Source organism: Boleophthalmus pectinirostris, unplaced genomic scaffold (assembly GCF_026225935.1).
Source record: "Boleophthalmus pectinirostris isolate CB_2022bp ecotype Guang Dong unplaced genomic scaffold, ASM2622593v1 HiC_scaffold_259, whole genome shotgun sequence".
In the NCBI taxonomy this organism is placed as follows: domain Eukaryota; kingdom Metazoa; phylum Chordata; class Actinopteri; order Gobiiformes; family Gobiidae; genus Boleophthalmus; species Boleophthalmus pectinirostris.
In genome coordinates this window covers 1-21,103 of record NW_026571247.1, presented here as the reverse complement: position 1 = coordinate 21,103, position 21,103 = coordinate 1, and the positions used below count along the sequence as shown (strand labels likewise).

At 37.8% G+C, this 21,103-nt stretch overlaps 5 protein-coding genes across 7 annotated transcripts; 3 read left to right on the top strand and 2 right to left on the bottom strand.

Annotated features, from left to right (window-relative positions):
* The first annotated feature begins 1,129 nt into the window (after positions 1 to 1,129).
* styx (serine/threonine/tyrosine interacting protein) lies at positions 1,130 to 4,489 on the top strand. The gene is made up of 11 exons (XM_020941390.2): positions 1,130 to 1,328; positions 1,645 to 1,677; positions 1,753 to 1,806; positions 1,876 to 1,973; positions 2,048 to 2,108; positions 2,433 to 2,469; positions 2,545 to 2,584; positions 2,664 to 2,714; positions 2,801 to 2,873; positions 2,964 to 3,054; positions 3,978 to 4,489. Exons 1-11 carry the CDS (start codon positions 1,269 to 1,271, stop codon positions 4,049 to 4,051), a joined length of 672 nt encoding a protein of 223 aa, XP_020797049.2. The 5' UTR covers positions 1,130 to 1,268; the 3' UTR covers positions 4,052 to 4,489.
* Positions 4,490 to 4,544: 55 nt separating this feature from the next.
* gnpnat1 (glucosamine-phosphate N-acetyltransferase 1) lies at positions 4,545 to 7,375 on the bottom strand. 2 transcript variants are annotated; one of them, XM_020941639.2, is made up of 7 exons: positions 7,183 to 7,375; positions 6,396 to 6,471; positions 6,108 to 6,272; positions 5,951 to 6,013; positions 5,373 to 5,500; positions 5,222 to 5,283; positions 4,545 to 5,152 (listed from the first exon to the last, which is right to left on the bottom strand). In XM_020941639.2, the coding sequence occupies exons 3-7, from the start codon at positions 6,259 to 6,261 to the stop codon at positions 5,005 to 5,007; spliced, it is 555 nt and encodes a 184-aa protein (XP_020797298.1). In that variant the 5' UTR covers positions 6,262 to 6,272; positions 6,396 to 6,471; positions 7,183 to 7,375; the 3' UTR covers positions 4,545 to 5,004. The 2 variants fall into 2 exon arrangements, with proteins under 2 accessions (XP_020797298.1, XP_020797297.1); XM_020941638.2 differs by lacking the exon at positions 6,396 to 6,471 and having other exon boundaries at positions 7,183 to 7,374.
* Positions 7,376 to 8,211: 836 nt separating this feature from the next.
* LOC110175222 (E3 ubiquitin-protein ligase AMFR) lies at positions 8,212 to 13,105 on the bottom strand. Of its 2 annotated transcripts, XM_020941349.2 has the most exons (14): positions 12,958 to 13,105; positions 12,165 to 12,449; positions 11,991 to 12,083; positions 11,718 to 11,882; positions 11,101 to 11,253; positions 10,719 to 10,759; positions 10,493 to 10,625; positions 10,277 to 10,410; positions 10,079 to 10,189; positions 9,759 to 9,955; positions 9,562 to 9,665; positions 9,313 to 9,447; positions 9,047 to 9,237; positions 8,212 to 8,969 (listed from the first exon to the last, which is right to left on the bottom strand). In XM_020941349.2, exons 2-14 carry the CDS (start codon positions 12,414 to 12,416, stop codon positions 8,819 to 8,821), a joined length of 1,860 nt encoding a protein of 619 aa, XP_020797008.1. In that variant the 5' UTR covers positions 12,417 to 12,449; positions 12,958 to 13,105; the 3' UTR covers positions 8,212 to 8,818. The 2 variants fall into 2 exon arrangements, with proteins under 2 accessions (XP_020797008.1, XP_055015707.1); XM_055159732.1 differs by having other exon boundaries at positions 10,079 to 10,410.
* Positions 13,106 to 13,980: 875 nt separating this feature from the next.
* Positions 13,981 to 15,240, top strand: si:dkey-148a17.6 (uncharacterized protein LOC108190685 homolog). Its single transcript, XM_020941677.2, has one exon. It carries the CDS (start codon positions 14,085 to 14,087, stop codon positions 15,093 to 15,095), a length of 1,011 nt encoding a protein of 336 aa, XP_020797336.1. The 5' UTR covers positions 13,981 to 14,084; the 3' UTR covers positions 15,096 to 15,240.
* Positions 15,241 to 16,286: 1,046 nt separating this feature from the next.
* Positions 16,287 to 21,088, top strand: LOC129410830 (epithelial splicing regulatory protein 2-like; the record flags this gene model as incomplete). The annotated part of the gene is made up of 4 exons (XM_055159731.1): positions 16,287 to 16,577; positions 17,010 to 17,138; positions 20,756 to 20,869; positions 20,974 to 21,088. Coding segments are annotated over exons 1-4 (490 nt in total), but the record flags the coding sequence as incomplete, so codon positions are not given.
* Positions 21,089 to 21,103: the final 15 nt, after the last annotated feature.

Here is a 21,103-nt window from a genome sequence, read left to right as displayed (position 1 = left end):
AAAGTCTGGGCTTTTATTTTCTTTTAGCAGACAAAACATCTTATGTGAAGATTTCCTAGTCTTTGATTCTCTTCAACAAATCAAGTAATCCAAAGTATTCAGATTACGTTACTCTCCATAAGTAATTTAATGGATTACGTTACAAACTACATTTTGGGGTATGTAATCTGTAATCTGTAGGGGAATACATTTTAAAAGTAACCTTCCCAACACTGGCTACCACCGACTGAATCCACCAGGCTGCTAGTTTTTTCAGTGTCTTGTGTTTGTCACCATCTACTGCTCAAAATTGAACACGCACTTTCTAAATAGCATGTGGCCAAAAATATTGGCTAAAATGATCCTTAGGCCTACATGAAGCGACTGCATACACTCTATGAGCGATTGACAAATAGTAGGCTTTACGTCTAGCCACTTGGGCCACATTTTAATTGTTTTGAAGTAGTCATTGCAAGTGGCCACAATGTTGGCATGCAATGTTAACGCGCCAGAACCATAGACTGTATATATTGCCAGAACTTTACTGAACTGTAAAGTCTGAATTTATTTGTGGCAGATACAAATTCTTGCCACTTTTATTTTAATGTTTGAGTTGTTCTCTATTGCAATAGGCATAAACTGCTACCTCTTTACAGGCCTGAAATGCTCACAACATTTTTGTCCTATGTTCACCAGAATTACAGTCTAGACTAGCATAGTTCCTTCACAATTCCTTCAGGTCAATAGACATTATTCCTAAATCACAAAATAAAGGTGGATTGGATACTGAATATTAAAGAAGATATTTTATTGCTGACTGCGTGATCGTATCTCTCTGAACCAGAAATTATACAAACCATGACAACATTTCTAATTAGATAGGTGGGCCTGTCTGGGTTTTGGTAGCGCATTCCAGTCCGGGATACAGGAGGAGACGGTCCACGCATATCAGGCGCATATCAGGCGACCCCAAAAAAATATCTTGCGACACACCTTAGGGTCACAGGAGCCACTCCTGTATTGAGTATTGTTTCCCACTCCCTGGGAAACAATACTCAAGAACATATCTATGATGGGCCGCTCCAGAGCATAGAGCATGTCTATGATCGGCCGCTAGGTGTCATGGTTACTTCTCTGGCACGATCACGTGACAGAGCTGACAGGGGCAGCATGGCGGACGTACATGTGCATCCGCAAAACAAACTGCACCAAACGATGAGCTAACAGGGGCAGGCTAAACGTTGCATCCGTGAAAAGTTGGCTCGACCGTGTTTGGATATACTGCAGGAATGGACGGTGAAAGCAAACTCCAGTTCCCGACTCTGCCTGTGACCGAGGAGGAGCTTCTGGTGAGCGCTATCGGCTAACATTTCTAACATGTCCCCTGCGACTGGCGTTATCTAGCTGTGGGTTCTTGTTCTTTGATTAAAGTCAGCACGCAGTGAAATACTGTAAAATGGCTTCATACATCCATGTGTTTAAATGTAGCATTTGTACAGTGTTTACGAATGATGTCTGACAGTGTAGCTTTTACTCTTAGCGAAATTTGTTACACAACTCCGCTAAGCTAACAGTTTTGGGAGCTGTGCAACGTTGCTGATCTTGGACAGCTGCTGTCACATCCGAAATGACTTCTAAACTTTGCCTTCACATTGTCTGTTGCAGGACTGGGCTTACCCAATGAGACGAGAAATGCAGGTTTGTGTGTTTTGTTTTATTTTCTAAACATATTTAGCATTTTATCTAGTCTATTGATGTTGTTTTCAACATTAGGAGATTTTACCAGGACTATTTTTGGGTCCCTACTCTGCTGCAATGAAGAGCAAGGTATAATAAAACATGACATTTATTGGTAATGTGTTGACGTATAACCTGTTAATGCGTTACAATTTGTAGCTTCCAATTCTGGAAAGACACTGTATAACACACATCGTGTGCGTGCGTCAAGATATTGAGGCAAACTTTATCAAACCTAATTTTCCACATACGTTTAGGTGAGTGCGTTTTTGTATTTAATGTGCTATTCTGCTGTTACAGTGTCAATGCGTGAATGTGGTTTTATTTACAGATACCTGGTGTTAGACATTGCAGACAAACCAGTGGAGAATATAATACGATTTTTCCCCATGGTGAGTTTAAAAGCATTCATCTTGATCAGGGGGCCCAAAGTGAGGGGTTGCTGAGATTTGTAAAGACAAATAGGGTCTACATTTGGAAGTGAATTTTGTCTATTCTTAAACAGCACAATATTTAAAGACAATTATTTGTTCATTAAAATCTTTGCAAATAACTTAGCACATTATCTTTGTTGGTCTCTTGGCCCACTAATATGTATTCTACCCATTAAACAAAAAAAACAAAAAATATATATATAATATATATTTATAATTTGGGCTTTACTTATCTTGTGTGATGGTGACTTCTATAGTTGATGACTTGTATTGTGTTAACAGACTAAAGAATTTATTGATAACTGTTTAGCATCTGGAGGTAAGGGTCTGCAAATGCTCTTCAAATACCATATGAATACATACATTTAACTATGAAACATTATGTTGTTTTAAGGAAAGGTTCTGGTTCATGGAAATGCGGGGATATCAAGAAGGTTGGTTGGTTGGCGTTCTTTAATACTTCATTCATAATCCCATATGTTAATATTATTTTCTAAAATATATTTTGTACAGTGCTGCCTTAGTGATTGCATACCTTATGGAAACTTTTGGAATGAAATACAGGTACATGGAATAGCTAATGCCTTATATTTCATGCAGTAAATGGCATGTAGGTGTGGCATTTTAAGATGCTCTTAATATTTCCTTAGGGATGCATTTAGTCATGTTCAGGACAGGAGGTTCTGCATCAACCCCAATGTGGGCTTTGTGCATCAACTACAGGTACCAGTGATTATGTTATTTACACATTCAAGGTAACTTATATATTTATATATGCATGTTAGAATTATTACTGTCAATATTTTTTCCAAGGAATATGAAGCTATTTACTTGGCCAAATTGACTATTAAAATGATGTCACCAGTGCAGCTGGGCAGATCTTTCTTGCAAGCTGGAGGACCAGGTTTGTATTATTCAAGTTATTTTACATGATGGAACATATGTAAAATTTTGATTTAAACATAAGAATAAATCAGCATTAGAATTGTTAGAAACAAAGAAGAGGAAAAAACATTGGACATGATGGACAAGTTGTTTGTTACAATTGATGTTATCCAATCTCAATGCAAAATGAGCCTCACATGAGTTTTTGGTTGCCAGTTTCAGTACTGAAATCCAGTTTGTTTAAACATAAAATTACTTACTCTGATATAAATACTCCAGCAGCTGCAGCCAGTTAATCAGTGCTAATGTAGCCTCTGCAGCTCAGTGAATGATGGGGGTTCACATGTGAGGCATCTGGATACTTGTCCATATGGGAGAATGGCACAAGAAAAAATAATTTCTGTCAACTGGACAAGAGTTTTTTTGTCCAGTCACTCAAAATGTTTGTCCACTTGAATTGATTTTTTTTCTCCTTTTGCTATGTATCTTGCTACGGATCCTACCTGGATGACTGATTATACAGACAATATTTAGCATAAGAGCATTGTGTGTTGTCTATATGCAGGTACTAAAAACCCAAGTTCAGTTATAATTGAACTAAGAGCACAGGCTCAATATAACATGCAAAACACGTATATAGGTACACCAGAATATGTAAGGCTGTGTTGATTAATCCACTATTTAATTTATGAAAAAAAAAATTATGAAAACTGATTATCAATATCTGTGGTCTGTACACGGACATGTCATAACATGGTCAAGGCATGCCTTCTGTAATTTAATGTTAATTTTTATGAAGCAAAATTGTTTGTTGCAGCCCAAATTAAAACTTGTAATTTGTGTTCTGCAATAGAATTTACACATATCACGCAGCTTTAATTTTGTAGAATTGTTCTTGAAATAAAATAAAAATCACTTATTTCTTGACCTCACTCTTTACAGGGAGTCGTAAACGCAGTCTGGAGGAAGATGAGGACTTTGGAACAATGCAGGTTACAGCTGCACAGAATGGATAAGATTGGCTTACATGCAGCGTACTGCACTCATTTTTACATTTTTAATGGGATTAAAAATGTAGATATTTGAACTCTTTTTGTACAGGGGAGGGATGGGGATGATGGCTCATGTCTGAGACATGGGTTTTTGCAGGGAATTTGTTTTTTTTTTTCTCATTGTATGCACTGACAGGTGATATTTTGCAGTTTTATAGTATTTAAAGCATTTTGCATTTGCAGCGGGACAGTATTGCAATAATGCACTTTCAATACTTGAATTAGTGTAGATCTCCAGAAAAGGGCCGTTGGCTAAACTAAACAAGGCCATGGATGTTAGAGTGGAGTAGCTATTGCCTTTTATTGGAAGTATAGGACTATGGAGTATGGACTAATATCAGGCTTAATAAATGGTAAGAAATGGAAAATAACTTGCTGCTTAATAAAACAAGTCTGACTCAAGGTGGAATTTCTTTTCAAGTTAGAGTTCAATGTCATAAGATTTCAAGTACAAGAATACAGAAAAAATATTTTAATAAATTACATTAAATAGTATTTGCATTTTTATGCTATCCCAAAACTAGAAGTTTAAATAAGCTGATAAATCACTTCTATTCCCTTGTATTAAATATCCCACATTTATCCATATAATGTTACATAGTATAAAAACTGGACAGCAATTTAATATAGCAAAAGTACATCCCTCACAGAAAAAATAACTTGAAAAAAGCTTTTCTTTGGAGACTTTTTAGGTAAAGGCACACAGCCTTTGAATGTAGTGATGATAAATCTTATACAATTGTAATTTAAGACACTTGATTATTTGCTACATACTGTGATTTTTAAAACAGACACAAATGAATATTTTTGTAAACTTGCATTGGATGTAAGCTATAATTATAAATTTTATAAGGTTCTTCAGTATACCGTTTCATTAGCTGAGCATGTGCAAAGGTCCATATTGCACAGCTTTGATCTCAGTCAAAGAACCTACACTGCATGTAGGTCTCATCTGAAGCTTTGTAGCCAAACTTCTCGTAGAAGGTGACGTTTTTGGGTGCACATTCCAATGTGATTTTATAGCAATCCAGTCTTTTGCTGAGTAGAATAAGAGTTGCAACTAGCCTTTATGGAGAACAAAAATATGAGTTTAATAATAAACTTTTCATATAAAAAGTATACAGTTTTACTTACAATTTGCCCAGCTGCTTTCCTCTGCATACATCAGTTACCACTACCTCCTCCACTCGGCCTCGCTACAAATACAAGATAAATATTTAAGTCTTCTGATGTATCTTATTATTTGCATTTTAATTAAAAAAATATACAATTTAAAAATACATACTTTTGCACATGAGTGTATAAATTTGTGTTCTGTGATGAGTGTTGCTGTAGCAACAATCTGCCCAAGTTGTGTGTCTTCCACTACAACCACATAGTAGTCTCCAGTTTTCTTCATATGGTCAAACTTTTCTAAGGGCAAACAAAATATTAACAGTCCTCTTTGTTTTCAGTATATTATGTACTTTTAGTAGAGATGAGCTATACGTATCCCATTCCCACAAGCAACCAAATCAAAAAGCTCCAACAACAGCTTATGGATTCTAAAGTGACATTTCTCCTTTGGTGCCTCTTGTGCCCCACTTGTTCTGGCCCTTCCCTTGCACCAAAAACTGATATCATAAAACTAGAACATCATTAGGGCTCTTGCATTTCTGATAGTTTTGTAAATATTGCCAGTTTTAAAATGTGTAAATACTAACACAATAATTAAGGGACAAAGAGGAATTTAGATGAAAACTTACTGTATTATTATGTAAGATTTTATTCATACAAATATGTCACAAATATGCTTTACAGATCATTATTCATTCACTCCATACCCATTAACTGTTAGATGTTTTTTCTGTTGCTTGTACTTACTTATAAATAGTTCTGGGGTAACATCACCAGTTTTGGTAAGTTGAGAAAGGACCTTGAAAAAGCCTGAAACAAAAGTTATCATGAAGCTCTGGTGTTGACTGTGGAAAAACTATGCACAGAATAACACTTGAAAAGTACTGTTTTCTGGTATGCTCACCCTTCTTGAAGTCGGCTGTGCAGAGTGGCCTGAGTGTTAGGCCCTCTCCGGGGTTAGATGGAGAGATGGGTGGTGAAAAGGAGATGCTATTACTGCTCCAGTCCAAATCCTGGAGCAGCGCAGGATCAAAGAGTGGTGTCTCGTCCAGCAGCATTCCAGAGGTTTCTGCCACATTAGTGCAAAGACACATGCAGACACACCCATGTAATAATATATCAATAAATTACACGTCACGGTTTTAGTCAGACGATATCTTGGAGCTATGTCAGGAACAAATATTAGACAGACCTTGACCAGGCAAACAGAAAATGACTTTGTGCCTAGACCAGGGGTGTCCACACTTTTTTCATCAAGGGCCACATATCTAAACACAGACAAAGCAGAGGGCCGATCGAGAGCCGTAGACGGGTGCTCAATACAGTTAATAATTGAAATATGTACATGATTAACACGTTAGAATGAGCCATCGTCTTTATTCATCCTAAGATCCTTAAAACCACACACTAAATATTCAACATTGGCTTTATCAAGGTAGATTTTCAAAAAACTTGCAGTAAAAAAATATTTTTTAATTGATGCAAGGTAATTTGGGCCAAATCACCTGGAAGTCTGAGGGCCGCATTTGGCCCCCGGGCCATAGTTTGGACATGCCTTCCCTAGACCTTATTAGGCCCGTCCAGAAAAACTGCAATCTTATGGAGGTGATAGGTGAGTCTTTCCCGGATATAACCAGGTCAAAATGAGTCAAATAACGAACTAGCTACATAGAAACTCATTCATAATAGACACTAGCAGTGACACTACAAGTGAAGTTTACAGGAGCTCTAAGACTTTGTCTTCCTGTGTTCACTGACACTAGATTCTGACAGACTTAGAGACATTTGATTTCCTCAAGGCACACAGAGTAGTGACTCATAAGTACTTGATAAGCTCACAAGTCAACTTACTATCACTACACTACAATAGTCTACAAATACCCGTGTTCCTACAATATTATGAACAATAGTATATTGCAAATAGTTTACATCGCTCTGAGTTGACACAAATGAGTACATGAAATACCTTTACAACTTACCAATTACACGCAGGAAATAGAGGACAGATGTCTCACAAATTGTATATGTCGTATTCAACCGTAAGGTACCACGGATAACTTTTAGTGATAGTTTGAGAGCATTATTTGGCCTAAGTCAACACCATCGCTTTCATTCATCGTACGGTGTGTGTGGTTTGTGATCTTTCCGCAAGAGAGAGCACTTCTGTATGACGTGGCAGATAGGGCGCAGCACAATGACGTCAATGGACACGCTCACTCTCTCTCTCTCTTTGTCTCTCTCTCTCTCTCTCGTCTTCTCTCTCATTATTTAGTCTGAATCATGGATCAATTAAAAAAAAAGTCTGGTGTGATTTCTCACTTCTCACTTTTAAATCAGCAGGCTTACTGTGTATGTATACACACACACACACACACACACACACACACACATATATATAATTTTTATTATTTATTTATTTATTCTGGAAATCTAAAAGGATACGAACACTTACTGAAATAGAAAAAAATATTTTTAAAACCTCCTGACACCATTTATTTAATGTTCTGTGAATTCAGTCTTAACAAGACTAAAAACTTTACAGAATTGCTAATTTAGGCACAAATTACAACTTGAATAGGGAATGTGTAAACTTTACAATAATTCCAAATTAATTATGCATCCAGGGGGCACTTTTGTGTGCTTTTGAGGTGCATGACACACGGAATTGTACTGTTTCTTCTGTCCAATAACCGTTTGGATTCATGTATCCAAGACGTACCAATATAAACAATGTTTAACATTGTTTTTAATAGGTAAGAGAATAAGAATTTCAATCAAATTTAATTCATGTACTCTACACAAACTTTAGTTCGCAGAGACTCCAATTTAATAAAAATAATTAGATATTTTTTTTAGAACTGTTTCTACTTAAAGGGAACAGGGCTGTCGATGGGGTTCTGTTTTCTTATATTGCTCATCTTAAATTAATACAAATTAAATTTATAGACTATGGCGTATTTTGTCAAAATCACTGACCCTTAAAATTATATACACAGTGCATGGCCAACTGCTGTCCACCATCCTTTTTTTTTTTTAATAAAACCCTCAGGCTGTAACACGCAGCATTTTATGACATTCATATTTGACAAGGCTCAAAAATACTAAAGTGACATTCTCTTACTCCAAGATAAGTAAAACATTGTCATTAGCTTGTATGTAATTCACAGTGAAAAGACATACAAATGACAAGAGGTTAATAATGACAATGGGGTTCTTCATCTGGAATAATCAAGCTTAAAAATCCCCCCAAAAAACAATAAAAACTAAAATCAGTTCCATATAGGTATGCTGAACCAAAATATGATTTCAAATTGCAAAGCATGCCAACTTGGGCCAGTTCAAAAATTAAATGTTACAACTTGCTCATTTGAAAATTGAGGAGGTGTAGAACGTGGCACATAAAAAGGCCTTAGAACTTGCACACAACACAAAATTCCAAACATAGCCTGGAATAAATGATGTAGGCCATTCACATCAAACACATTGAACTCTAGTGGCCACAAGACCACATGAACAGGCATAAGCGTCGATAGAATACCAAATGGTTTGTGGCCAAAGTAACTCTGTGCCTCATGGAGGAAAATGCATCATTTTGCCAGCATTGCTGAAGAACTTTCAAGGTACAGAGTGATCCTGCATTTGTCCTTCTGTAGCTGTAGCAACTGCTCTGTGTCTTAGCACATTCAAGTCCAATTCTGTGGCAGTATCATCTTCAAGACTCGGCAAATCCTCATCTTGGTCTTCAGGACTCACGTTCAGATATCTCCTAAAAAAAAGATTCAGCATTTATTTCACACGCCAAGAACAAAAGAAAAATCTTTTTCTGTTGGTGAGCAGACTGACCTGCGTGCTTGTTGAAGCATCTCTTCTTTACGCTGTTTTAGCATCTTCTGTCTCTCCTCAGCAGACTTGGAAAAGCGCCCCCCTCTGGCTTCAATGTTCTCTGGCTCAGCACTAGCCTGGTCTACTACTCCACTAGATTCAGCTTGGGGCTCTGGGCCATTGTTCCCCTGTGCTGGACCTCGTTCAATGGCCTGAAGTAAAGTCAAAGCAACATTTAAAACATTACAACCAAAGCCACCTTTTACTTTTTATCCTTTTTGACCAACCTGTGTAGGAAAAGGGACCTGAATGCGACCCTCCAAAATATTGTCAGTAGTTAACTCTACAGACCTTGTCAACTGCAAGTCTTGCATTACCAAGTAGGAGGGCACCTGTGGGAACATTTCCTGAATCTGATGGGCCTAACCCAAAGGAGGAAAAAAGAAATCACATCGCTTTCAGTGATCAAACTAGATTTCTCATAAATTATATCTGATTCAAAATACAGATGAACAAATACTAAAGAACAAACCTACCATAGCTGTAAGCTGAGAGTTATTTGCTTGAGCAATACCCAATATATTGGTTGTGTGCATAACTTCAACAGAGAAACTTGGCAGCCAGCTTGCAATACGGGATCCTGTCAACAGATGCCCACACAGTTTAAACAGGAAGGAAAGGAACTTAAGAGACAAGAGTTATCAATATACTCCAAGTTGTCCCATATGCTTACCATCAAAGTGGAAAAAGTGGTTATGTTGGTTAATGTGTGGTCTGGCATCTGCAGCCGGCCCTCCAGCGCCAATGTTGTCCTCCAAAGCTGGACCTTGCTGTTGATCTCTTGTTTGAACACCATCACCATTAATGTTTAATGATTTCCTGCATGTAGGACACGACGTGTCCTGTTCTAGCCAGGAACGCAAACATGAACTAAGAAAACAGGCATAGACATAAATAGTACAAATATAACTTACTTATATCATACTATAGAAAATATTACACATAAAAAAATGCATTAACAAGTTCTGAGAACATTAGATGAATAAATTTTACTTGTGAAAGAGATGTCCACATGGGAGTTTACGAGCTGTAAACATGGTATCCCAGCAGATGGCACAATCATCATCATTAGCAGCCAGCTCTTCGGGTGTGGCAACAGCAAATCTGTTAATGTCAAGTGTTTGAAATTTAAACATATCAACAACATAGGAACATGCCATAAAAACATCTAAATAATAAATAAATGAAAACCTGGCCTCCATGTTGTTAATAACACGCAGATAGTTCTTATGTCTGCGGAGGCGGCGCTGGACTTCATGGAATAGATAACGGAGCTGCATAAATATGACCAAACTTGCCATTGACAACCAAATGTTACCAAAGAGCTGAACAGAAAAATGACAATTATGGAGTCTTCTGTTCAAGGGCTAAGTAGTTACACAATCATTACTGTCATTACGGACTTACCAACATATGGATGTGGTGCATGAGGTCTAGAAAAAGCATAGCCAATTCCATGATAAAGTCTGTGTAATAGACATATGTGCCCTTACTTTCCCAAGTCCCAGGATGGTTTAGATCCCACAAATGAATTGAGTAGCTGTAGGCAAATGCAAATAGTGATTAGTTTATTGAAAAAAGAGATGACAACATTATAGCAAGGGAAATCACATGCAAAACCATGAGCACGTACCGCATTATGACATGACCAGTACGAACAGTCACTAGCAAACACTGAGAAACAAACAAATATGAATTACTTTCTTGTCACAATCAGCTTTAGATAAACATGTTAATAATTGAATCAGCAGTAATAAATAAACAATAAACATACAGATGATAGCTTTAGAGATTGAAATATGTGATTGCTACGTTTTGTTTTAGAAAAGTCTGAAAGTGTACAAATATTACGGTTTTTTAGACTTTTATTTTATATAGATGTTTAAAGTAAAGTTACATAAAATAGGTCTGGAAATTCTCATACAGTCAAAGATAAAACACAAAATACACTTTATAGTTATGGAACCAAATATAGTTGTCACAAGCTGTGGTCATGGATTGTCACAGATTCTCACCTCTGCTGCCATAAAGGAGAGTGTGTGTAAGCCATGGGAAGCACCTAGAAGTCCACAGCCAATGGCCAGGCCACAGCAGTCCAAGAGCAGCGAGACCAGTAGACACAACACTCGTATGTGGCTATTCATGGGTGTGGAAGGTGAAAATGATAGCTGTAACCATTAACATAATGATTAAACTTGTGCAAATTCTGTAAAAATAACTGCAATTAAACAATGTAGGCTTTCATGATGTTATTTGTAGTGCTGCTTAAAGAGGAGCAAACTGTTGAGTTAGATGGCATACCAACATGGGGTGTTAACTGCAACTGCTAATCGTAGCATGCACAACTGATTTGCAAAACAGTGCAAATTATTTACAAACAGCAAAATGACAGTCTTATTTAAAATATATAGTTTTTTTCCCTGAATATGTAAATTTAACACAAGGAGCAGCAGCTGCAGGAGCCAGTCCAAACCACTATTAATAGATATGAAGGATCAAATACACTCTCACTGTGGATATGCATACTCAGTTTAATAGGCATGATTATGTAGCATGTAGCTCATTTCATAATGGTAATAAAATGCAAACTTAATTTGTAATTACACATGACATATAGAAATTAGAAACTTACATATTCAAATCTGTCTTTGCAGAGCTGAACCATGAGGTGGAGAAAGACCAGAGCAGAGAACCATAAACACCACATGACCACCTCCTCTACTGTCTGCACATTCAGTACTCCAAAAATAAAGATGAATTTGTAGAAAATAAAGTTCCAAAACTTGTCTTTCAGGTGCTGTGGGAGAATATAGGCATATGATTGATGATATGATTGATTTAATAAAAGACTGAAAATGTGTGTACTGTATACACACTGCCAACTATTCCCAAATGGCAGACTCACCTGCTTCTCACTAACTCTTAGTGGACCAAATACAACATACTGAATCATCTTAGCAATTAACATCAATGAACAACAGAAAGTGTTTACCAAAACCTGCCAGAATGAAAGAGGTTAAAAGGTTAATTCATACAGATACAGTCAGTAAATTTGGAAGTTGAGTTGTGTAGGACTCACCCATACAAAAAGACTGTCTGTGACAAGATACCACAACACTGTAGTGGCCAGCTCTCTGTTGCTCATGTCATTGTTTAACTGATCCACTTCCACTTCTGGTGGGACGGGCGTTTCATCTGCTTCTAAAGTCCCAAACCCTGGGTCGGTGACAGTAGTATAGGCACTGAAGATACTCCCAGCAAGCAATGCCACACTCAGGGCCGTGTACGTCTGCAGGCTGGGCCATGGAAACCTCTCCAAAAACAGCAGCATTGTGGCGCGTGTAATAATCGAGTCCTGTGATGTCTGGAGTAAACAAACATGGGGGAGAGGATTAAAATAGTTAACAAGCAGGAACACGGGTATTTGTAGACTATATGCAGACCTACTAGTTGACTATGAAGGAAATTCTAGTCATATTACTTAAAACAGATAGTAGTAAATGTTGCGCAGCTACACTAACAAATAATGCAATGTTAGCGAATGCTAGGCTGGCTAAAAGCTACTTACCGAACAAGTACGCTAGCTTAAGTTCCTGATAGCAGACTCAAAATGAACATATTCAACACTCCAGGGCCGAACGCGTTTGTTTCTTAGTTGACAACATGTAATATTAATATACTGACCGAAGTTACCAGAACAGCTCAGGGCCAACAAAGTAAGATCTAGAGTTGACGCCCCTGCCAGCAGCTGTTTACCTGGCTAACATTACCACATAGCGCTACGAACGCTAGTTCAGATCGCCTAGCTCATGTCAAACAACGCACAAATGGCACACTGTCTTTATCACTGAGATCATAAAAGCAAAACTTACAACAATTGACGATGTTATGTTGCAATAACATGCAGGCCAAGTCTATTTCATTTTGCAGATTCAATGTTCCTTCACTGACAACACGCCATGTTTGATTATAGAGAGCAGACCGTGGAACAGACCTGGAGCAGACAGACAGCAGCAACAGGAAGTGAGCACCTTTAGCGCACTGCCATGCGCACTTATGTTTCGCGGGGATCGCGTTTCATCTATATTTTTCTATTTATAAAATTATATGGTAAGCGTGTGTTTACAGGCTTAGATAAACATTTAGCTACATTCTCACAATTTTCAATTAGGTTCTTTGATGTTCTAGGCATGCATCCATGGATTCATGGGCATTTTATTTATATTTAGGCAATAAAATGAAAACAAAATGGGCAGGCATAGGCAATAGCAGGGGTGGGCAATAATTTTTTTTCCATGGGGCCACATGAGAAACAGAAAATATTGTGGTGGGCCTGGCTTAACTCAGTTCTGCATTATATTAATTGTATTTTATAAAAAGCAGTAAATAGCATTGTTTTGACAAGCTGGTAAGACTTATAAGAGTCTGACTAAGCAATGAAAAAGTAAGGTTGCCTTACAAAATATTTGATTAAAAAAAAACACATCTAAAATAAAAGCAATGCAGTGTTAGTCCATGCATGGGGGAAAATATGAAATATGTTTATTTTGCAATTCCAAATGAGCTTAAACGGGTTGTACTTTTTTAAATTCATAGTGTTTGACAGTTAAAACACTGTGGGGAGGGAGGAAGCTGTTGCCTGGGATCCAGACTAGTAGCCAATTCTCTGCACTATTTTTCAAATAAGCCCATAGTTCAGCAATATGGCCTAAAAAGAACTCATCTTATCTGCTTGACATGTACATCTAAAGCAGGCTTTTTGTTGGCTATTTGTACTAGTCCTTCAACTTTTCTCCTTAAAAATTATTATGACTCATGCGAAGTCAATAGTTTGTTCACAAATTGCCTAATGAGGAATGTAATTTCCGGTGCTTGTGCCAAAGAGGAACTGAAGACTATAGGAACTGCAGTTTATTTGCCTTCTCATGCAGACACTACAGTCAGACTCAGCACATCCACTCTGGTCCTCACAACTCACATGAGATAAATCTCAAAGGAAATGGCTTCTGAAATCGATGTTGGGATTGTAGGGCCTTGTGTGATTCTGGGCCTGTCCTTCCTAGTTGGAGCTCCTGGAAACCTGCTTGTCATCTGGACTATTGTAAGACATGTCAAACAGCGCTCCCATACCATCATCCTCATCCTCCACTTGGCTGTTGCTGATCTTCTGGTACTCATCACACTGCCTCTTTGGATCTACTCATTGGCTCACTCCTGGGTCTTTGGAGAGCCTACGTGCAAAGTTATGGTTTTTCTTATCTATACATGTATGTACAGCAGTGTTTTCTTCATCACACTGATGAGTGTGGAACGCTTTGTGGCAGTTCGTTATCCTCTTATGTCAGCTCACTGGAAGAAAAAGAAAGCTCTAAATCAATTGTTGGTCTGTCTGTGGATTGCAGCATTCACTTTTAGCATCCCAGTTATATTAACTCAAATTGTAGATGGAGAAAAAGGTTATGAACACTGTCTTTACCGTCAGTATCAATCTGAAACGCAGGAATTGGTGTTTGTGCTGCTTGAAACACTTGTGGGTTACATGCTTCCTTTCTCCATTCTGGTCATATGTTATGGATGTCTTTGCAGCAAAATCACCAAGATGACATTTAAATCAAAGCGAAAATCAACCATTCTGATTACCAGTGTTGTTATTGTGTTTGGCATTTGTTGGACTCCTCATCACATTGGAAATATTGTCTCCCTCATTGTTATTGCAATTGAGAAATACTACCCAGAACAGGCTGCAAGTCTAGAGAGTGTCAGCAGCACTATGGCTTTTATCGCAGGGGCCATGGTCTTCATTAGCAGTACTGTGAACCCCATCCTGTACATGTTTGCTGCCCGCTCCTTCAGAACTTCAATACGGGACACTGGGATACAGAAACTTCTCCGGCACATCTCCAGCACATCTCCAGGGGAAGGCAACAGAGAGGTGTCATTTGTGTCAAAGAGGCAGACCAGCAGCTCTGTCTGTCAAGAATCCAAAGATCAAATGGACATTGTTTTATGATAATTGTTCCAGAGACTATTCATTTTAAGTACATTAAACATTTTGCAATTTGTTTGTATGAACTGAGGACACATTTCACTTGCAATAATCCTTAAAATGTTAAATGTTTTTTTATTCAAAATAAATCATGTTGTTTACTAACTTAGTAACTTAGTTTTGAAGGATAATATGCTGCATCTGCATATTATAATATTTTATATAATACATTTTATCAAGTAAATGTGCTTACAAAGGCCTAACCATGCAGCCACTTCCTCTCAAAGTGTTGCAAAACAAAAAGCAGCATGTTCCTTTTCTTGCCATGCACAAAGTAGAATAAAGTCTACTTGTGCGCATATAGGCTAATTTCCCTTTTAGAAAGAGAGTCATACAGGATGCTGAATTAAATATTATTTCTTCTTCATTTGTTTATTAAATCTAACCAGCAGATGGCAGTAGTAGAGTGCTACAATAAATGATCCAATAAAGTTAAATGATTGATAAAGCATCTTATCCTCTGTAACCGGAGTTTTTTTTCCCCAAATTGGCCCATACATAAATCTTTCAATATAGTGTGTCTTATCTGGGGAGGTACTGGGCCAATATATTTATTCAGACTACTCCATGCAGTTGCAGCCTTTATCTATGGCTCATTGTTGTTTATGGAAGTGAAATTTGCGAGTTGTTTTCTATCATGAACGATCAAATAACAAGTATTATTTTTATTTTAGATTGGGCCTTACTTATATATAAAAAGCTGATTCGTCTATGTAGATCTCCACTATAGCCTAATCTAGCTTGCTGACTGAGATAGGTCTAAAATCAAAGCAGGGGTCTTATAGTCTTCAAGTAAATACTCCGCACGTCTGAGAAACACCTTCATGGCGCTTCATGGTGAAATTAAAATCCTGTTTGACCAGCCAACTTCCTCATTTAGGAAGTAGGACCAATAGAAGTACAGTATACATTATAAGGCCCCGCCCTCACCTTTGCGCGTCAGCCAATGGGCGTTGTGCCTGTTGTTACACTCTCTCAGGCCCAACCACAGGTAATTCAGAAAAAATAGAAGAGGAAAAAAAACGCAAGGGCTTGTTATGGAGTTCGTGTGAAAGAAACACGGATTTCCACCCGTCTTTTCCAGTTAAACCAGTATCTCTGGATAAAACACGCTCAAGTAGGGACACAGGTACAGTCTCCGACCGCAAACTCTTTCGTAGCTCTTCTGAAAAGATCCCCTTTTTCTCTACGTTTACCTCAATTGAGTTTCCAGATCTTTTGTTCGCTCTTCTTATCACTTGGAAAAAGGTGAACCCTCGTGTTATTTTTATTTAAATCTTTGCTTTAATTGTAGTTTTCCCCTTGTGGTCCCTGATGGCTTCGCACAGTGATACTCTGGTGGTGTTCTTTGGGGCAACAGCTGGTGCAAATGGGGGTAAACTGGGTTCGGATGAGAGGGAAATAATTCTCTTGGTGTGGCAAATTGTGGACCTTCATGAGAAAAAGGTACGGACCTCCCTGACCCCTTCGTTATATGCTATCTAATGTATCCAAAGCGTTTGTGGCATAAATGTAGCTGTAGTGGAGGAGTTTGGCATTTAAATCAACTTGGTGTGTCTCCGAATGAGCATAGGCCTAGCTGTGTAAAGCTAGCTCTACTGCTCTACCCCTCTGCCGCCTGTAGCTCACCTTCCAGGTGTACCAAAACCATTTATAGCCATTTCACTTTAGCTAGAGCAGAAAACACACCTATTTGGTTTGGCATGACAGGTAAGATAGAATCTCTTAATAATCAACGCTTTATTGACAACCATTTGCTTCGTGCAAAGTTGTCAATTGTTTGTTTGTTTTATGTTTTCATTTCTTATGTGTGGGGTGCATTAACTGATAGTGTAATAAAGGCTTCTTGACTCCGTGAATCACTAAGTGCATTTACAGGTGGGGAAGCTTCACAGGTGTCTTGTCAAACCGGACACTTTTGAGCTGACAGAGCAGTGTAAGGAAGAAATAGGACTGACTCTAGAAGAATTATCCAAAGCTGAGCCTCTAGACAAAGTTCTGCAACAGGTGAGTCCTTGTTACTTATCATAAAGAAACTAAAACTTAACTACTATACGTTATAGATTCAAGTCTAAGAATAAAACATAATCATTCACTAGAACTAATTTTGGTCTAATGCAAATCTTCTCACAAACTATATGGTTATATTAATAAACAATTCCCTAATTCACTTTTTAAACTATAAAAGTGTTGATGTGCTGATTTGACTCAAAAGTATTTAATTGGCCTGTTGGAAATCGCTTCCACCTGGTAGGGATGTGTGATGTCTCCTGCCTGACAGTTAACCTATGCTGACAGTTAGTAGACGCTGAGAGCCAGGACAGGCCCAGCCTGGGGCGTCTGCAAATAAGCAGCACTCACAGGTCTTGTCTTGTCTCAGCCTGATGCATGCTGTAGACATCTGGAAAGGGGAATGTTTACCTGGGACCGCACCTTTTTAGGGTTGAAGGACATCAGAGTTGAAAAAATATCAAAACCTTGCTGTTGATATTAATCTAACCTGAACATCACATATAGACATAGGCCTACTTTTGGCTTTGTTTTTGGTTGCTACTCACATATGTTGCCAAACATGTTTTTCAAGAACCAGTGTTTGAAGACTATGGAGCATGACATTTTACAAATGGTCCGTGCTTCATGGTCAACTCCTGTCTTATTTCTATGGGTGCTTGTATCTGATAAATGATATTTTCTATAGTGCAAGTTTGCCGAAGCAATTAACAATGCAGCCAGTTCTTTGCGATATTCATTCCAGTTATGTATAGTGCCCTATGCAGTATTCATTTGTTGATTAGGTCGACTTAAATACTGAGTCTTTTAGTGCCCAACTCTGCAGCTCACTGTTGGATAGTTTGTGTACTGAACCTTCAAATATTAACTAACGTAATCAGTCCATTTGTCTCATACCTTCTCTGGCTGGTTAGTTTCTCTCACTATTGATCGTAGTATAGATAACTTAAGGCAAAATAAAGTTCTTCTCCATGGTATTAACATAATTAATGCTGCAACACGAAAAAGTAAGTTGTGTCTTTGACTGTTAAAGAGTGACCATGCTGGCTACATTTTGAAATATGGTTCCAGGGCATTTGGGACATGTTACTATTTGTTTTAGTGACTCATGATGTGAAGATTCCCACAACTTGATTATGCACTTGTGAAATTCACATATGGTTTTGGTCAAAGCTCATAACACATTTCAATTCATCTAGCATAGTTGAGAAAATTAAGTTGAGAATTACAAAATTTGCACCTGTCTTAATTTCTCAATTTAATTGTCAACTACAATCAAATTAAAATATTTTTAAGTGGTGAATTGTCAAGTGTTGGTATTATTTAGAAGCTATAATGTCCTTTCTACAAACAACAAAACAAAACATTAGTTTATTTGTTTGGCTGTTACGTTATCCAAACACAGTAAACTTTTAAAAAGAGACAAAACTTTTGCACCGGATTTAGCAAATAGCCATTTTCCATCTGCATGCCTCAGGGTGCTGTGCAAAAGTTTAAACATTGCAAATGCAGCACATAATTCTATTCTAAGAGTTTAGGTTACTTCATAAATCTGCCTTCAAAGAGGTGTCATTAAAAATATGCAATATGCAGGGAGCATTTAACACATGTGTGACGTGTGAGCCATTAGTCTGGTTTATCATGCATACAGGAATAGTGAGTCTATACTGAAAAGCAAATTACAATAGGAGCATGTCCAAAGGCCACATTCAGCACTTCACTATCAGCATCCCTATCTGATAGTTTCAGAAAATGTACCTAAAGAAATTAATATGACCAGACTAGAAATGGATGAAAAGAGGTTTTGGTCCATAATGTGCAGTGAAAGGTCTTGTTTAAATCTCAATTTATCTGATCTCTGTGTTAATCTGGGAATTGACTTCTCTTCAGGTTCTTTGTTTCATGTATAACCTGTGTTTTATGACAGACGGGGGACTGGGTGTGTCCTAACCTTTTGTGTGACATTTGCTTTTGCCTAATCCACCTTAAGTAGTTCAACAAGGTGGAGCTGCATGCACAGTTATAGAAAACATGAGTTCTTTTCCTAAGAACGTATTATAGTGTGGCTGCATGAATAACCCTGTATGTAGCTCTGGATACCTCATAAACCCAGATGTATCTCTAATGCCCCTTTAAATATACGTGTGCTTTTGTTAGACACTATAAAGACCATGGATTTAGCCTATAGCCTGCCATTTCACTCAGACTGTTCAAAATACAAGTCTGAACAAAGTACCTCTAATACATGTTGACATGCTGTCATATGTTGCCAGTGGCCATGTCAGATTACCCAGTCATTGTGTTTTGGTGGTCTTGGAGGCCAGAGAATGATAGAGCTTCATGCTATGCTTTTTGTCTGGGCTGCTTTTTACAAATTGTAGATGTTATTGTATTTTCTCTATATATCTGGTTACAATATTAATATGATGTAAACCAACCAGGGATCTAGGGATCACACGAGATCAGGGGTGTCTAAACTATGGCCAGTATGCTGAGTGCGGACCTCTGACAAATTTTTATTTGCCTCATGGTGAACTGGCCCAAATGATCATAGACTGTTTTTGTGATTGCAAATTAGTATTGCTTCTATCACTGAATTATTATTGTTGTGATACAAACCTAATCAGGGCTGGAACTAGTGTTCCAAGACTTTTTAAAGGTGGTGTGCATCTGAAAGTCTTGCTGCATTCACTACCAGACTACCAGCCCTCCGCTACGAATATGTTTGTATATGCGACCCTTGGTGAAAAAGGTGTGGACACCTCTGCACTAGACGGTCTGACAAAACCAGCATGTCCACTGTCCTTCCTTTACTTTGTGCATTATACTTTACATGATCCTATTGAAATGAAATCAGTTATCTATTATACATGTCGTAGTACAACCACATAATTATACAAAGGAAGTCCCACATTTTAAACCGGCAATATAGAATTTGAAATATAAAGTCTAAAGCTGTATCTTTATGTATGTATTATGTATTCTCTTTGTTATTGTAATATAATGTAATGTGTGCGCTACTGAGACCAAGTAATTTCCCCTGTGGATCAGTTAAATCTAAGTCTAAAGATGCCATGATCAAAGAAATGCATATGTATGCCTGATACCTATGTCTTATACTTATGCCTTGTAGATGATGTAGCACTTGTTCTAAATGAAATCTTGCCCCATAAAGATTGACCTTTTAAGAAGTTTGCAGGTGGCTTCCACAAACAACAAGTTGACATAACAGACACTATTTGGGCTTGCTAAATGTGGTAGCTGTAAATACAAAAGCAACACATGTTTCATCTGACACACATCTCACAGTTTTATAAGGACAGGTTTTTCTTGTATGAATTTTTTCTTTTTGCTTTCTGAAAAGGGGCCTTGCTGATGAGTGGTGTGATCTTTGCAGTTCCTTGTCACTCCCTTACATGACAAACGAAACACAGAAACCAGTTGGATGAGTCTCATTCCTAACCTAAAGAATAAAGTGGTTGGCATCCAAAACAACAACCACTGATATTTGAAACCTGCTTAACACTGACAGAAAGCCAACACAGGTTTAAGACAGCTATTTTGTTTTTCATGACAGTCCCTCTTATCCCCAAACATTTTCTTTGTTTTTGCAGTTTCAACAGTCTGTCTCATCAGAACTAAAATGCCTTGGCAGGGGATCTTATACATTGTGTGTCAACAGTTCACTGGTTATTCGTCAGGCACTCCACCCAGAAGCTTCCAAAAAGGTGATTGTTGTGGCATCAAAATATATGTGTAATTGTGTAAAAAAAAAAAAAAAATTATTTTATTTTTTTTACTAACTTTCAGCAAATATTGTTTTTGTTTTCAGAATCTCGTACTTCCTGAATGTTTCTTTTCATTTGTCGATCTAAGGAAGGAGTTCCATAAATGTTGCCCTAATGCAGGACCAGTGCAAAAGCTCACCCTGTCGTCTATGCTGGAATGTATCCTTGTTTACT

Excerpts from the sequence above, each read along its gene's own strand:
- styx (XM_020941390.2), top strand. The coding sequence starts at position 1,269 with ATGGACGGTGAAAGCAAACTCCAGTTCCCGACTCTGCCTGTGACCGAG. Across the intron at positions 2,109-2,432 it reads TAATACGATTTTTCCCCATG|ACTAAAGAATTTATTGATAA; the intron begins GTGAGTTTAAAA and ends TTGTGTTAACAG. Across the intron at positions 2,585-2,663 it reads AATGCGGGGATATCAAGAAG|TGCTGCCTTAGTGATTGCAT; the intron begins GTTGGTTGGTTG and ends TATTTTGTACAG.
- gnpnat1 (XM_020941639.2), bottom strand. The coding sequence starts at position 6,261 with ATGCTGCTGGACGAGACACCACTCTTTGATCCTGCGCTGCTCCAGGAT. Across the intron at positions 6,014-6,107 it reads CACAGCCGACTTCAAGAAGG|GCTTTTTCAAGGTCCTTTCT; the intron begins GTGAGCATACCA and ends CTTTTGTTTCAG. Across the intron at positions 5,501-5,950 it reads TACCCCAGAACTATTTATAA|AAAAGTTTGACCATATGAAG; the intron begins GTAAGTACAAGC and ends GTTTGCCCTTAG.
- LOC110175222 (XM_055159732.1), bottom strand. The coding sequence starts at position 12,416 with ATGCTGCTGTTTTTGGAGAGGTTTCCATGGCCCAGCCTGCAGACGTAC. Across the intron at positions 10,411-10,492 it reads TGCACCACATCCATATGTTG|CTCTTTGGTAACATTTGGTT; the intron begins GTAAGTCCGTAA and ends TTTTCTGTTCAG. Across the intron at positions 9,666-9,758 it reads CCACTTTTTCCACTTTGATG|GATCCCGTATTGCAAGCTGG; the intron begins GTAAGCATATGG and ends ATCTGTTGACAG.
- si:dkey-148a17.6 (XM_020941677.2), top strand. The coding sequence starts at position 14,085 with ATGGCTTCTGAAATCGATGTTGGGATTGTAGGGCCTTGTGTGATTCTG.